The sequence below is a fragment of the Salmo salar genome, chromosome 27 (genome assembly GCF_965601325.2).
Source record: "Salmo salar chromosome 27, fSalSal1, whole genome shotgun sequence".
Lineage (NCBI taxonomy): Eukaryota > Metazoa > Chordata > Actinopteri > Salmoniformes > Salmonidae > Salmo > Salmo salar.
Genome location: NC_138317.1, coordinates 32,195,847 through 32,213,661, shown reverse-complemented (window position 1 = coordinate 32,213,661; position 17,815 = coordinate 32,195,847). Strand labels below are relative to the sequence as shown.

Below are 17,815 nucleotides of genomic sequence, written 5' to 3'. Positions count from 1 at the left end.
ACCTGTACCCACATGGTACCTACTGGTTCACACCACTCCTACCTGTACCCACAGGGTACCTACTGGTTCACACCACCCCTACCTGTACCCACAGGGTACCTACTGGTTCACACCACCCCTACCTGTACCCACATGGTACCTACTGGTTCACACCACCCCTACCTGTACCCACAGGGTACCTACTGGTTCACACCACCCCTACCTGTACCCACAGGGTACCTACTGGTTCACACCACCCCTACCTGTACCCACAGGGTACCTACTGGTCCACAAACCCCTAACTATGGAACCAGGTCACCTGTCTCCTCTCTGGTCCTCAAGTCGCCACAGTACTTGGGCCTATAGTACTTCCTGTTATGGTGGCTGTAGTAAGATGAATGCCCGGCTCCTCCAGTGGGCTCTGGCTGTGCAGTTTCAGCTGACGGTAGCGAAAAATCCACTTTAGCATGGTAACTGAGCCTTCCTGCCGCAGGCCGGGTTCCCAGATCTGATCTGCAAAATTGTGATGTGTCCACACTTAAAAAGATGTCGCATAAAGCTTACTTCATATTTTTTTTAAATAAATAATAATCTCACTGCATCAGGGATAGCATACACAGACGTTTTGGCTTTGCAGCCTTCTTCAGTGTGCGGGTACAAATCTTTTTAATTCAGCTCAGAAAATAACCTTATAGTTGAAGTTTCTTCTTTCAGTCATAAAAGTGAATTGAAATGACGAAGGAACTGTGCACACTTTAGAGAGGTGTGTGGCCACTTTGAGACACCAGTTAATCCTCTCACTCAAACCCTTGTCATTTGTTTGTCTTATGTTGCCCCTACCCCACATATCTAGGATTAGTCTTGTTACTAAATGTATTCAGAGTATTTTCTTATTTTCTTATCAATAAACGTGGCAAAAGGACAGTAAATGTAAAATGCACATACAATCAACAGTGTAATGTTTGAATTCAGTCTTGTCAGGTGAGCTGTTGTGTCCTGAACTTTGGTCTTCATAATTTCCCCATAATCTATAAACTTTTCTCTTTAATTTGCTACCGTGCTTATGCATATGCATTTCATATTTCTTCTGTAAGAAACATTTCACTGTAGCCCTATCCATATAGGGCAATTCCCACAAGTGTAAAGGGTTAAAAGCAGCTTATAGTGTGTATGCTGAAGTGTAGTGTACATACAGTTGAAGTCGGAAGTTTACATACACCTTAGCCAAATACATTTAAACTCAGTTTTTCACAATTCCTGACATTTAATCAGAGTAAAAATTCCCTGTCTTAGGTCAGTTAGGATCACCACTTTATTTTAAGAATGTGAAATGTTAGAATAATAGTAGAGAGAATGATTTATTTCAGCTTTTATTTCTTTCATCACGTTCCCAGTGGGTCAGAAGTTTACATACATTCAATTAGTATTTGGTAGCATTGCCTTTAAATTGTTTAACTTGAGTCCAATGTTTCGGGTAGCCTTCCACAAGCTTCCCACAATAAATTGGGTGAATTTTGACCCATTCCTCCTGACAGAGCTGGTGTAACTGAGTCAGGTTTGTAGGCCTCTGTCGTGTCTTTGGGGGTACCATTAAACTGAAGATATGTTTATCAATTAGCTCCCTGTAATTATTATCACGCGATTAAACTGATTAATCGTTTAATTGTAATTAACTAGGAGATCGGGGCACCAAGGAGAATATTCAGATTACAAAGCTATAATTTTCCTAATATAACTTTCCTGTACTATAATATTATATTCTATTATAGTATAGGCCGATTATCTTCTGGTTTAAATGGTGTAGTTTACCTCTAGTCCAGTCTCATTCCAAACGTCGTAAATTGTTGTATCTGCACGAACCCAGTCTTTACTAAAATCATCCATACATCAATTGTCTTAAAATCATTTATTTACTACACTAAGTAATTAACAGAAAACATACAAACAGTAATTATCGTCACAAAGGATTGGTATAGTAATGTGCGCTAATGGCTAACAGGCATGGCTGGTCTGTTAGACAATGGGTCATAAACGGTCAGCTGAGAATGCACACCTACAGAGTTCATTAATATTAACAATTGACAATTGAAGGCTCACTCATTCGGGAACAATTGCAATCAATATATATTTACGCTCAGTGTGTCGTTCTGATTCTTGTTGGAGAGTCGTTCTGATGGAGAGTCTCTCTCTCGGTTAGAATGGATCTTTCAAAGCGACATTCATTAATGTCGTCATCGAATGGTTGTTTCGTTGGTCTTCGCGTTCGATGATATAATTTACTTAGCTGCAGACTAATAATTAATATCAAAGACTTGTTCTTATTCTGTCGGTATCAATAGTCTAAAAGTTAACCACGTGGTGTAGTTCACTTTCAGCAGAGGAATTGGATGGTAAAACCTATTGGCCATGGAGTCGAGGCCTGGTCTGAAGAAATGTAAATCAGGGGGTGTTTTATAGTGCCCATCGAACAGGCTTGTCAAATGACGCCTGGTCCTGTATATGTCCCTGGGGCGTGCCTATGACTGAGCTAGACTTGGTTACAGAAATACAATTCTATCACATTAACATCAGTACAATAGCATCTCAATTTATTATAAAAGCTTTATCCTTATTAATACATTCTATACACCCATTATGATGCAAGTCTCAAGCTGATGCTATTATATAAACAGTTTTATGGTAATATGGCTATATTGTCTCTTCTGAGTGTCACAAAATTGTACCAAGCGGATCAGTTCGTAGCTGGATTCTTCACCAATCTTCCATACCTTCTCCAGAACACAAAATGTCGCCTGGCTCTCCAATTCTATGAGTTGGAAGAATTTCCTGTGTCTCTCTATGGGCCATGTGGCCAGAGACTCTCCTGGAATTTTAGAGTTTTTACAACCCTTTACACACAGGGCCTGGGTTGGGGGGGGGAAGGTAGGTTGGGTGGTGGTGCAAAAGGGAGGGGGTCAACTGTCCTCCCTGTACCAAAAGAGGCCAACGTCATGACACCTCCTTGCTCGGGCACACTTATTCAGTTCTGCCCACAACTTTTCTATAGGATTGAGGTCTGTGATGGCCACTCCAATACATTGACTTTGTTGTCCTTAAGCCATTTTGCCACAACTTTGGAAGTATGCTTGGGGTCATGGTCCATTTGGAAAACCCATTTGCGACCAAGCTTTAACTTCCTGACTGATGTCTTGAGATGTTGCTTCAATATATCCACATAATTTTCCTGCCTCATGATGCCATCTATTTTGTGAAGTGCACCAGTCCCTCCTGCAGCAAAGCATCCCCACAACATGATGCTGCCACCCTTGTGCTTCACGGTTGGGATGGTGTTCTTCAGCTTGCAAGCCTCCCCCTTTTTCCTCCAAACATAATAATGGTCATTATAGCCAAACAGTTCTATTTTTGTTTCATCAGACCAGAGGACATTTCTCCAAAAAGTACGATCTTTGTCCCCATGTGCAGTTGCAAACCGTAGTCTGGCTTTGAAATGGCGGTTTTGGAGCAGTGGCTTCTTCCTTGCTGAGTGGCCTTTCAGGTTATGTCGATATAGGACTCATTTTACTGTGGATATAGATACTTTTGTACCTGTTTCATCCAGCATTTTCACAAGGTCCTTTGCTGTTGTTCTGGGATTGATTTGCGCTTTTCGCTCCAAAGTACGTTCCTTTCTAGGAGACAGAACGTGTCACCTTCCTGAACGGTATGACGGCTGCGTGGTCCCATGGAGTTTTACTTGCGTACTATTGTTTGTACAGATGAACGTGGTACCTTAAGGCGTTTGGAAATTGCTCCCAAGGATGAGGTCTTGACTGATTCCTTTTGATTTTCCCATGATGTCAAGGAAAGAGGCACTGAGTTTGAAGGCAGGCCTTGAAATTCATTGACAGGTACACCTCCAATTGACTCAAATTATGTCAATTAGCCTATCAGAAGCTTCTAAAGCCATGACATCATTTTCTGGAATTTTCCAAGCTGTTTAAAGGCACAGTCAACTTAGTGTATGTAAACTTCTGACCCACTGGAATTGTGATACAGTGAATTTTAAGTGAAATAATCTGTCTGCAAACAATTGTTGGAAAATTATAGTTTGTTAACTATAGTTTGTTAACTAGAAATTTGTGGAGTGGTTGAAAAACGAGTTTTAATGACTCCAACTTAAGTGTATGTAAACTTGTGCAACCAGAGGAAAAAAACTCTAGACCACCTTTACTCCACACACAGAGACACATACAAAGCTCTCCCTCACCCTCCATTTGGCAAATCTGACCATAATTATATCCTCCTGATTCCTTCTTACAATTAAAAACTAAAGCAGGAAATGACTCGCTCAATACCGGAAGTGGTCAGATGACGCGGATGCTAGGAATGTTTTGCTAGCACAGACAAGAATATGTTCCGGGATTCATCCAATGGCATTGAGGAGTATACCACCTCAGTCACCGGCTTCATCAAGAAGTGCATCGACGACGTCGTCCACACAGTGACCTTACATACACATTCCAACCAGAAGACATGGATTACAGGCAACATCTGCATCGAGCTAAAGGCTAGAGCTGCCGCTTTCAAGGAGCGGAACACTAATCCGGACGCTTATAAGATATTCCGCCATGCCCTCAGATGAACCATAAAACAGGCAAAGCGTCAATGCAGGAGTAAGATTGAATCCTACTACACTAGCTCTGACACTCGTCGGATGTGGCAGGGCTTGCAAACTATTACGGACTACAAAGGGAAACCGAGTCACGAGCTGCCCAGTGACGCAAGCCTACCAGGCGGGCTAAATGCCTTTTATTCTCGCTTGGAGGCAAGCAACACTGAAGCATGCATGAGAGCACCAGCTGTTCTGGATGACTGTGTGAGCACGCTCTCTGTAGCCGATGTGAGCAAGACCTTTAAACAAGTCAAGATTCACAAGGCCACGGGGCCAGACAGATTACCAGGACGTGTACTTGTAAAGGGCAAGTGTCTTCACTGACATTTTCAACCTCTCCCTGACCGAGTCTGTAATACCTACATGTTTCAAGCAGACCACCATAGTCCTTGTGGCCAAGGAAATGAAGGTAACCTCCCTAAATGACTACCGCCCCGTAGCACTCAAGTCGGTAGCCATGAAGTGCTTTGAAAGGCTGGTCATGGGTCACATCAACATCACCAGATCCATTCCAATTCGCATACCGCCCCCACTGATCCACAGATGACGCAATCTCAATCGCACTGCACACTGCCCTTTCCCACCTGGACAAATGAACACCTATGTGAGAATGCTGTTCATCGACTACAGCTCAGCGTTCAACACCATAGTGCCCACAAAGCTCATCACTAAGCTAAGGATCCTGGGACTAAACACCTCCCTCTGCAACTGGATCCTGGACTTCCTGACGGGCTACCCCCAGGTGGTAAGGGTAGGCAACAACACATCTGCCACGCTGATCCTCAACAGTTGGGACCGGTGCGTGCTACGTCCCTCCTGTTCTCCCTGTTCACCTACAACTGTGTGGCCAAGCACGACTCCAAAACCATCCTTAAGTTTGCTGACGACACAACAGTGGTAGGCCTGATCACCAACAATGATGAGACAGCCTATAGGGAAGAGGTCAGAGACCTGGCAGTGTGGTGCCAGGACAACAACCTTTCCCTCAACATGAGTAAGACGAAAGAGATGATCGTGGACTACAGGAAAAGGAGGGCCGAACACGCCCCCATTCACATCAACAGTGCTGTAGTGGAACAGGTCGACACCTTCAACTTCCTCGGTGTCCACATCACCAACAAACTATCATGGTCTAAACTCACCAAGACAGTCGTGAAGAGGACACGACAACGCCTTTTCCCCCTAAGGCGACTGAAAAGAAAGATTTGGAATGGGTCCCCAGATCCTCAAAAAGTTCAACAGCTGCATCATCAAGAGCATCCTGATTGGTTGCATCCCACCTGGTATGGCAACTGCTTGGCATCCGACCCTAAGGCGCTACAGAGGGTAGTGCGGTACGGTCTGGTACATCACATCCAGAACCTATATACTAGGCGGTAACAGTGTAAGGCCCATAAAATAGTCAACGACTCCAGTAACCCAAGTCATAGACTATTCTCTCTGCTACCGCACAGCAAGTGGTACCAGAGTCCCAAGTCTAGGTCCAAAAAGCTCCTTAATAGGTTCTACCCACAAGCCATAAGACTGCTGAACAACTGATCAGACCCCCCCTTTGTTTTTACACTCCTGCTACTCACTGTTTATTATCTATACATAGTCACTTTACCTCTACCTACATGTCCAAATTATCTCAACTAACTGACTCTGTAACAGTACCCCCTGTATATAGCCTCGTTATTGTTATTTTATTGTGTTACTTTTCATTTCATTTTTACTTTAGTTTATTTTCTTAACTGTATTTCTTGAACTGCATTGTTGGTTAAGGGCTTGTAAGTAAGCATTATATGGTAAGGTCAACACTTGTTGTATTAGGCGCATGTGACAAACATTTTTTATTTGATTTAATAGTGGATTGGGACTGGATTCAATTGAGGGTGGGCCCTAGTTAGTACCATGCTTGCACATAAAAGCGTAAACATTATTACCTTACAAAAATACCAGCAAAGAACTGAACTTTTGTGGCTTTGTGAGTAGTTACTGAATAATATGCTAATAGTTTTTCCCATTGTTACAATTATTTATTTACACTTAACTGAAAAAATAAAGGAAACACCAACATAGTGTTTTAATAGGGCATTGGGCCACCATGAGCCTCCAGAACAGCTTCAATGCACCTTAGCATAGATTCTACAAGTGTCTGGAACTCTATTGGAGGGATGCGACTCCATCCTTCCAGGAGTAATTCCATAATTTGGTGTTTTGTTGATGGCGGTGGAAAATGTTGTCTCAGGCTCTGCTCAATAATTGGTCCATTGGTATGACAATATAGAACCCCTAGTTTAAATAAACCACATGATACTGGATATGTCCCAAATGGTACTCTATTCCCTTCCTATATAGTGCACTACTTTATATAGAGCTCCACTTTATAGGGAATATGGTGCTATTTGGAGTGCATCAATTGACTTCTAGCTATGTGTTGTTCTGTACCTCCACACCGGAGCAGGTGTGTGTGACTGGCAAGTTCACCACCTAAGATTGATGTCTTTTAAAAAAGAGGTATAGCTGAGGCTTCACTTTAGGAAGACTAATTTAGTTAATCAGCCTGCCTACCTACCTGTGGAAATGTGGGGAGTTTGGCCGTTTGGGGTATGGGGGGGATGTTTAGAGGGAGAGAGATCTGCATACTTGCTGTAATACTCTCCTCAAACTAATCAAGCTCTGCTAAAGCCACTCATAGTCAACTTCTCTATTTCTGCCCAGTTGGGAACCTTTGACACTATTGAAGCAATTTTAGGCAGTTTTATCCAGAAATCGTTGTAACTTTTTTTCTAGAGAGTTTGGAAATTCGACCATTTGCCTATCGTTTGCCTAGTGATAGTTCCATTGCTCCGCAAGTTAGAAGTTGTTTTTTAAGCTCATCTACCTTTTAATAAACAACAGTTTCCCTTTTGGTGTTACACCAAAAAGCTTCCCCCTCCATCACACTCACTTCACTACTTATGTCATGTCATGAGTAATGCGCATAAAACCAATTAAAAAATGACAGAATGCTGACTTTGCATATTCAATGCTGACTTCAAAATCTCAACATTTCGGTACCGATGCGGTCTCCTAAAGTGCTTCTCCATTTCCCTACCAGAGCCTCTGAGCCTGTAGATAATGATATAGTGCCAACCATGCCCCTATGCCAGGTAGCTATAGGGGGCATACTTCAGGCTGACCATGTATTATTATAACCATAACACGCGATCAAGAGAGACTCAGCACTTTGAAGAACCCCTTTAATTATTTTTCTTTTTCATTCCTTTCTACTTTTCCTTACTCTTTCTTTAACCCACACCTGAGACCCGCCCAGTCAGAAAGAAATATGCTTCTACCTGCAAAATGAAAAAATACACCCTGCAAAAATCAAGTCATGAAGAATGCATCACTAGTGCTGTGTGAGGAAGGAAGGAAGGAAGGAGGAAGGAAGGAAGGACGGAGGAAGGGTGTTGACCACCACCCTTCTTTACCTACGTTCCCCCCCTACTGAAGAACAGAAGAGAGAGGGAAAGAGAGATGGAGAGAGAGAGGGAGAGAGAGTGTGTGTTATGATGTCTGCCATCAGAGTTTCAGCACACACCACTAAACTGCCATTGCACATGCAAGCTGTTCAGTCACCACGTTACACCCTTCCTCCTTCCTGTCTGTGCCACAGCCCTGCTGTGATGTGGTGTGTGTGTTTCACCAACACATTGATATTAAAGCGGCCTTAGCCCATCTGTGTGTGAGAGATAGGGTTTCCTCATAAAACAGCCCTCCACCTCACCCGCCTCGCCCCGCTTCCACTCTCTGCCCACTCCAACTCACGGAGCAATCCATCACGGTGTGGGATGACCGGTTAAGTGCTTCTGTTTTGCGATCCTAACATTTGGCGTTTCCTGTATTCTGCCGAGCCAGCACCTTAGGATCCGGGTGGGGGAGAGTAGTACAGCCAGCCGCTTTTACTCTGTCTCTCCTATAGTGTGACAAGCAGACAAAACTCTGCCCAAAGCAGTACTGTTGTTGGCCTTGACACTATTGTACAGTATGTGCTTGGTCAACACTCTTCAGCCCCAACATACCCTTTACTTCTCTCTAGGAAAGGGAAACTATTGGTGGAGGGAGGATGTGAATAAGATTAGCTTTGTGCACAGCTGTCTCACTGAGAGGAGAGGGGTTAGACTAGACACACACACAGGGGTGTGGGTGTGGGTGTGGGGGTGTGGGTGTGGGTGTGTGTGTTAGAGAGAGCTAATAGCTGACTTAGCAGAGGGCCAGGGTGTGCAGAAAACCGAGTGTGTCCCTCTCTCCTTACACAGTGCACCGGAACAAGGGTGTCGATTAGAGATATGTATACAGTAAGTATTCTATACATAGCTCTACATGTCTCATTGGTAATACAGGAGCAATGTCATTGTCAGATGTCACAACAAAGGGGAATCATTGTGGTACTCTCCAGTGGTTTCCTTTTATGAGGCTATTTCTGAATGATATTGGTAAGGTCACTTTGACTGCAAATCTCACTTAATCACACCTACGTAGTTACACTGATGAAACTCAGGACTCGTTTCATGGTTAAACGCTTTTGCAGTATTCACTGATTTATTTCAGCAGTGTGAGGCATTTCTACTAATGTTTGTGTGTGTGTGTGTGTGTGTGTGTGCGTGCGTGTGTAGGATTCTGAAGTTCCTGGTGGCCAAGAGGAAGTTTAAGGAGACTCTGCGTCCGTACGACGTGAAGGACGTCATAGAGCAGTACTCTGCTGGACACCTGGACATGCTGGGGAGGATCAAGAGTCTACAAACCAGGTACACACACACACACACACACACACACACACACACACACACACACACACACACACACACACACACCCTACAACAGTTGGAAAAAGAGTGGATTCATACCCCCACACACCCCATCACCAGTACTAACTATACCACCACTAAATGAACCATTTTGATAATGGTTGTTGATTGTTGTGTGTTGTCCTGGTCCTCCCCAGAGTGGATCAGATAGTGGGTCGTGGATCATCCTACCAGCCAGATAATAAGAAGGTGAGGAGTGAGAAGGGAGAGAAGACCCCTCCAGAACTGGACCTTCTGGACGAGCTCAGTATGATGGGACGGGTCATTAAGGTGGAGAAACAGGTACAGAGCTCCAGTACAGTAGGACCGCAGCTCATCATTATGTTAACGCACGCCTTCTGCCACACCCACCACCTAAGCCCCTTTTTGAGCCAGGAAAAACCCTGATCATCAATGCATGGCTTTCATGATTGGGTTAATATTGTATGTAATATAGGGGTGATGTGACTACTTGATTGCTCAGGTGCTTAGACAGTATAGTTCTGAGTGAATGTGGGAAGGAAACACTTCATTTACATTCCAGAACTGTTTCAGATGGTATTTTCCTGGTGATTCATTATTTAGGTCAGTGGTTCCCAAACTTTTTATTGTCCCGTGCCCCTTCAAACATTCAACCTCCAGCTGAGTACCCCGTCTAACACCAGGGTCAGCGCACTCTCAAATGTTGTTTTTTGCCAACATTGTAAGCCTGCCACACACACACTATACGATACATTTATTAAACATAAGAATAAGTGTACGTTTTTGTCACAACCCGGCTCGTGGAAAGTGACAGAGCTCTTATAGGACCAGGGCGCAAATAATAATTTAATAATAATCAAGAATTTTGCTCTTTATTTAGCCATCTTATATTTAAAACTTTATTTGTTCATCGAAAATTGTGAATAACTCACCACAGGTTAATGAGAAGGGTGTGCTTGAAAGGATGCACATAACTCTGCAATGTTGGGTTGTATTGGAGAGAGTCTCAGTCTTACAGTGCCTTGCGAAAGTATTCGGCCCCCTTGAACTTTTCGACCTTTTGCCACATTTCAGGCTTCAAACATAAAGATATAAAACTGTAATTTTTTTGTGAAGAATCAACAACAAGTGGGACACAATTATGAAGTGGAACGAAATTTATTGGATATTTCAAACTTTTTTAACAAATAAAAAACTGAAAAATTGGCCGTGCAAAATTATTCAGCCCCTTTACTTTCAGTGCAGCAAACTCTCTCCAGAAGTTCAGTGAGGATCTCTGAATGATCCAATGTTGACCTAAATGACTAATGATGATAAATAGAATCCACCTGTGTGTAATCAAGTCTCCTTATAAATGCACCTGCTCTGTGATAGTCTCAGAGGTCCGTTTAAAGCGCAGAGAGCATCATGAAGAACAAGGAACACACCAGGCAGGTCTGAGATACTGTTGTGGAGAAGTTTAAAGCCGGATTTGGATACAAAAAGATTTCCCAAGCTTTAAACATCCCAAGGAGCACTGTGCAAGCGATAATATTGAAATGGAAGGAGTATCAGACCACTGCAAATCTACGAAGACCCGGACGTCCCTCTAAACTTTCAGCTCATACAAGGAGAAGACTGATCAGAGATGCAGCCAAGAGGCCCATGATCACTCTGGATGAACTGCAGAGATCTACAGCTGAGGTGGGAGACTCTGTCCATAGGACAACAATCAGTCGTATACTGCACAAATCTGGCCTTTGTGGAAGAGTGGCAAGAAGAAAGCCATTTGTTAAAGATATCCATAAAAAGTGTTGTTTAAAGTTTGCCACTAGCCACCTGGGAGACACACCAAACATGTGGAAGAAGGTGCTCTGGTCAGATGAAACCAAAATCAAACTTTTTGGCAACAATGCAAAACGTTATGTTTGGCGTAAAAGCAACACAGCTCATCACCCTGAACACACCATCCCCACTGTCAAACATGGTGGTGGCAGCATCATGGTTCGGGCCTGCTTTTCTTCAGCAGGGGCAGGGAAGATGGTTAAAATTGATGGGAAGATGGATGGAGCCAAATACAGGACCATTCTGGAAGAAAACCTGATGGAGTCTGCAAAAGACCTGAGACTGGGACGGAGATTTGTCTTCCAACAAGACAATAATCCAAAACATAAAGCAAAATCTACAATGGAATGGTTCACAAATAAACATATCCAGGTGTTAGAATGGCCAAGTCAAAGTCCAGACCTGAATCCAATCGAGAATCTGTGGAAAGAACTGAAAACTGCTGTTCACAAACGCTCTCCATCCAACCTCACTGAGCTCGAGCTGTTTTGCAAGGAGGAATGGGCAAAAATGTCAGTCTCTTGATGTGCAAAACTGATAGAGACATACCCCAAGCGACTTACAGCTGTAATCGCAGCAAAAGGTGGCGCTACAAAGTATTAACTTAAGGGGGCTGAATAATTTTGCACGCCCAATTTTTCAGTTTTTTATTTGTTAAAAAAGTTTGAAATATCCAATACATTTCGTTCCACTTCATGATTGTGTCCCACTTGTTGTTGATTCTTCACAAAAAATTATAGTTTTATATCTTTATGTTTGAAGCCTGAAATGTGGCAAAAGGTCGAAAAGTTCAAGGGGGCCGAATACTTTCGCAAGGCACTGTAAATCATTTTCCACACACAGTCTGTGCCTGTATTTCGTTTTCATGCTAGTGAGGGCCGAGAATCAACTCTCACATAGGTACGTGGTTGAAAAGGGCATCAGTGTCTTAACAGTGCGATTTGCCAAGGCAGGATACTCTGAGGATACTCTGCCCATCCAGAAAGCTGGCAGTGGCTTCTGATTAAATTCAATTTTCACAGAACCGCTTGTTGCTATTTTGATGCGGCTCTCTTGTTCAGATATTGGTAAGTGGACTGGAGGCAGGTCATGAAAGGGATAATGAATCCAGTTGTTTGTGTCATCTGTTTTGGGAAAGTACCTGCGTAATTGCGCACCCAACTCACTCAGGTGCTTCGCTATATCACATTTGACATGGTCTGTAAGCTTGAATTCATTGTAAAATAATAATGTCTAGCTGACCTTATTATTCCATTGTGTATATTAATACATAACATTGGGGCCAGTGGTGCAATGGATGACGTGTCTGACTACGGATCAGAAGATTCTAGGTTTGACTGCTGGCTCGGCACTGTATTTAGTTGACCAAAATCAAGCTCGGAAAAATATTTAATTTACTCCTGAGGTGTTGACCTGTTGCACCCTCTGTTGCACCCTCTACAACCACTGTGATTATTATTATCTGACCCTGCTGGTCATCTGTGAACGTTTGAACATCTTGGCCATGTTCTGTTATAATCTCCACCCAGCACAGCCAGAAGAGGACTGGCCACCCCTCATAGCCTGGTTCCTCTCTAGGTTTCTTCCTAGGTTCTGGCCTTTCTAGGGAGTTTTTCCTAGCCACCGTACTTCTACATCTGCATTGTTTGCTGTTTGGGGTTTTAGGCTGGGTTTCTGTATAGCATTTTGTGACATCGGCTGATGTAGAAAGAGCTTTATAAAATTGATTGACTGACATAGCTAGTGATTTTGATTGATTGACTGAACATAGCTAGTACTAATAACATAGTTGAACATTGCATTTTTGTGATATATGTTTACCTTGTGGTTTTTGTATAGCGTTTATATCTTGTTGTTTTGTTGGTGTGTACAGGTGCAGTCGATAGAGAACAAGCTGGACCTCCTTCTTAATTTCTACACCCAGTGTCTGAAGAAAGGCTCGTCCAACTTCACCCTGTCTTCCCTGTTGGAACCAGACCTGACGTCAGACTACCACAGCCCCACGGACCACCGCGATCTCTTCCCCTCTGCCAACACACTCAACATCTCCCACTCAGAGTCCAGCAATATGGAGTGACTGGTAGTGTACTCACTGACTGGGGCTGGGGCAGGTATGAACTGGGCCCACCACTAGACCCTCACCTCAATGTTTTTAAGCCTTGAGATGTCATGTCACTATACTGGACTGTAGCAGCATTCCCGGAACAACCCTTTATGCCCATATCTCTTTGCAGTTGTAACTCTTGACCTTTCTACTGATCACCAAACCAATTTGATTCCTAACTTAGAATCCTCTCGCTAGGAATTCACCTTCCACACTTTAGAACCCACACTTATTAGTTTCTCCCTCCACATATTTCAAATCCTCTGCTTCATATGTTAGAGCCACCAATAGTGGAGAATTCATCATACTATACTCTCTCTATTTTAGTGCTGAGCGATTAACCGAAATGTTGGTTATTTTTCACCAGCGTCGGTTCAATTATCTGAATTCCATTTCGTTCTGTTTTTATCTGTGAGCTCAATGTTCTCTAGAGATGAATCATATTGACCGAACTGTCTAGGGAGTTGTAGTTTCCAACAGGCCAATGGACTCTACAAGGTGTCGAAAGCGTGCCACAGGGATGATGGCCCATGTTGACTCCAATGCTTCGGTCAATCTGGAGGCGAAAGAAACATACACCTGTTTTAGGCGAGGTGCTGGCTAGCGGAGTAGAACACTTGAAAAAGAAAAGGAGAGCCGCAAACTCTAGGAGCTCAGACGCAATAATTGAATAACCGTTTCGACAGCCAAGCTGTCTTCATCAGGGTAAAGCTCCAATGCTTCCCACAGTTGTCAAGTTGGCTGGATTTCCTTTGGGTGGTGGACCATTCTTGATACATGTGGGAAACTGTTGAACTCTTGACACACTCAAACCTGTGCGCCTGGCACCTACTACCATACCCCGTTCAAAGGCACTTCAATCTTTTGTCTTGAACATTCACCCTGTGAATGGCACACACACACACAATACATGTTTCAATTGTCTCAAGGCTTAGAAATCCTTCTTTAACCTGTCTCCTCCCCTTCATCTACACTGATTAAAGTGGATTTAACAGGTAACATCAATAAGGGATCATAGCTTTCACCTGGATTCACCTGGTCAGTCTACATCATGGGAAGAGCAGGTGTTCTCACTTTAAAAAACAACTAAAATAGTTATTTTGTCAGACAGCATAGGCAACAGCTATGTAGAGATGAGATGAAGACTTGAAATGAAATAATAGTCATAAAATTAAACAAATGTAATTTACACAACGGAAATATTTTAGTAAGCTAATGTAAATTAATGATGGTTAATTTATTTTTATTTTATTTAACTAGGCAAGTCAGTTAAGAACAAATTCTTATTTTCAATGACGGCCTAGGAACAGTGGGTTAACTGCCTTGTTCAGGGGCAGAACGACAGATTTCTACCTTGTCAGCTCGGGGATTCAATCTTGCAACTTTTCAGTTACAAGTCCAACGCTCTAACCACTAGGCTAGCTGCCGCCCCAGGTTGCAGTAATGGGCTGTCACTACCATCATGGAACTTTTATTCATTGTTTTATTCTGTATTGGTATAACATTCAACCCACATAATGCATAGTGCATTTCATGTTTAAAAAAATGATCGAAATCGAAAACCCTGATTATTTTTTAATAATGGAACTGAAACCGACCGACCTCAAAAAGCACTAATCGCTCAGCACTGCTCTATTTCCAAAGCAGCACCCATCAACCCTTACCACCCCTCACCTCTGTTTTCACCCACACCTTCTTCCCATTATCCCCTTCTCCTCCATGTTCTCTCCATCCTCATCTCTCCATGATAGTCCTAACCAACCTTAACCCATCCTCAATCGAATATTGCCAGTGGTACTTAACATACAGGCACTGGCCACCAGAGGGAACATGGACACTGGCCACTAGAGGGAACATGGACACTGGCCACCAGAGGGAACATGGACACTGTCTACCAGAGGGAACCTAGACACCGTCCACCAGAGGGAACATGGACACTGTCCACCAGAGGGAGCATGGACACTGGCCACCAGAGGGAACATGGACACTGGCCACCAGAGGGAACATGGACACTGGCCACCAGAGGGAACATGGACACTGGCCACCAGAGGGAACCTAGACACTGGCCACCAGAGGGAACCTGGACACTGGCCACCAGAGGGAACCTGGACACTGGCCACCAGAGAGAACATAGACACTGGCCACCAGAGGGAACCTAGACACTGGCCACCAGAGGGAACCTAGACACTGGCCACCAGAGGGAACATAGACACTGGCCACCAGAGGGAACATAGACACTGGCCACCAGAGGGAACATAGACACTGGCCACCAGAGGGAACATAGACACTGGCCACCAGAGGGAACCTAGACACTGGCCACCAGAGGGAACCTAGACACTGGCCACCAGAGGGAACATAGACACTGGCCACCAGAGGGAACATGGACACTGGTCACAAGAGAGAACATAGACACTGGCCACCAGAGAGAACATAGACACTGGCCACCAGAGGGAACATAGACACTGGCCACCAGAGAGAACATAGACACTGGCCACCAGAGGGAACATAGACACTGGCCACAAGAGAGAACATAGACACTGGCCACCAGAGAGAACATGGACACTGGCCACCAGAGGGAACATAGACACTGGCCACCAGAGAGAACATAGACACTGGCCACCAGAGAGAACATGGACACTGGCCACCAGAGGGAACATAGACACTGGCCACCAGAGGGAACCTAGACACTGGCCACCAGAGAGAACATAGACACTGGCCACCAGAGGGAACATGGACACTGGCCACCAGAGAGAACATAGACACTGGCCACCAGAGAGAACATAGACACTGGCCACCAGAGGGAACATGGACACTGGCCACCAGAGGGAACATGGACACTGGCCACCAGAGGGAACATGGACGCTGGCCACCAAAGAGAACATGGACACTGGCCACCAGAGAGAACATGGACACTGGCCACCAGAGAGAACATGGACAGTGGCCACCAGAGAGAACATGGACACTGGCCACCAGAGAGAACATGGACACTGGCCACCAGAGAGAACATGGACACTGGCCACCAGAGGGAACATGGACACTGGCCACCAGAGAGAACATAGACACTGGCCACCAGAGGGAACATGGACACTGGCCACAAGAGAGAACATAGACACTGGCCACTAGAGGGAACATGGACACTGGCCACCAGAGAGAACATAGACGCTGGCCACCAGAGGGAACATGGACGCTGGCCACCAAAGAGAACATGGACACTGGCCACCAGAGAGAACATGGACAGTGGCCACCAGAGAGAACATGGACAGTGGCCACCAGAGAGAACATGGACAGTGGCCACCAGAGAGAACATGGACAGTGGCCACCAGAGAGAACATGGACACTGGCCACCAGAGAGAACATGGACACTGGCCACCAGAGGGAACATGGACACTGGCCACCAGAGAGAACATGGACACTGGCCACAAGAGAGAACATAGACACTGGCCACTAGAGGGAACATGGACAATTCCCTACAATTACACCTCTCTGTCTCAGTTCCTTTCTCTCTCAGTTCCTCTCTGTCTCAGTTACTCTCTGTCTCAGTGCCTCTGTGTCTCAGTTCCTCTGTGTCTCAGTTCCTCTGTCTCAGTTCCTCTCTGTCTCAGTTCCTCTCTGTCTCAGTCCCTCTGTCTCAGTTCCTCTCTGTCTCAGTTCCTCTCTGTCTCAGTTCCTGTCTGTCTCAGTTCCTGTCTGCCTCAGTTCCTCTCTGTCTCAGTTCCTCTCTGTCTCAGTTCCTGTCTGTCTCAGTTCCTGTCTGTCTCAGTTCCTGTCTGTCTCAGTTCCTGTCTGTCTCAGTTCCTCTCTGTCTCAGTTCCTCTCTGTCTCAGTTCCTCTCTGTCTCAGTTCCTCTCTGTCTCAGTTCCTCTCTGTCTCAGGTCCTCTGTGTCTCAGGTCCTCTGTGTCTCAGTTCCTCTGTCTCAGTTCCTTTGTCTCAGTTCCTCTTTGTCTCAGTTCCTCTCTGTCTCAGTTCCTCTCTGTCTCAGTTCCTCTCTGTCTCAGTTCCTCTCTGTCTCAGTTCCTCTGTCTCAGTTCCTCTGTCTCAGTTCCTCTGTGTCTCAGTTCCTCTGTGTCTCAGTTCCTCTGTGTCTCAGTTCCTCTCTGTCTCAGTTCCTCTCTGTCTCAGTTCCTCTCTGTCTCAGTACCTCTGTTTCTCAGTTCCTCTGTCTCAATTCCTCTTTGTCTCAGTTCCTCTGTGTCTCAGTTCCTCTGTGTCTCAGTTCCTCTGTCTCAGTTCCTCTCTGTCTCAGTTCCTCTCTGTCTCAGTTCCTCTCTGTCTCAGTTCCTCTGTCTCAGTTCCTGTCTGTCTCAGTTCCTGTCTGTCTCAGTTCCTGTCTGTCTCAGTTCCTGTCTGTCTCAGTTCCTGTCTGTCTCAGTTCCTGTCTGTCTCAGTTCCTCTCTGTCTCAGTTCCTCTCTGTCTCAGTTCCCCTCTGTCTCAGTTCCCCTCTGTCTCAGTTCCCCTCTGTCTC

The 17,815-nt window shown here is 44.7% G+C and overlaps 1 protein-coding gene across 1 annotated transcript in view; it reads left to right on the top strand.

The window, feature by feature from the left end:
* The window catches only part of kcnq4 (potassium voltage-gated channel, KQT-like subfamily, member 4), a 120,869-nt gene extending 105,945 nt beyond the window's left edge, over window positions 1-14,924 (top strand). The window contains exons 12-14 of the mRNA XM_045709430.2: window positions 9,271-9,402; window positions 9,600-9,744; window positions 13,121-14,924. Coding sequence (XP_045565386.1) covers window positions 9,271-9,402; window positions 9,600-9,744; window positions 13,121-13,324 — 481 coding nt within the window. The 3' untranslated portion in view covers window positions 13,325-14,924. The remainder of the gene's footprint in view (window positions 1-9,270; window positions 9,403-9,599; window positions 9,745-13,120) is intronic.
* Window positions 14,925-17,815: the final 2,891 nt, after the last annotated feature.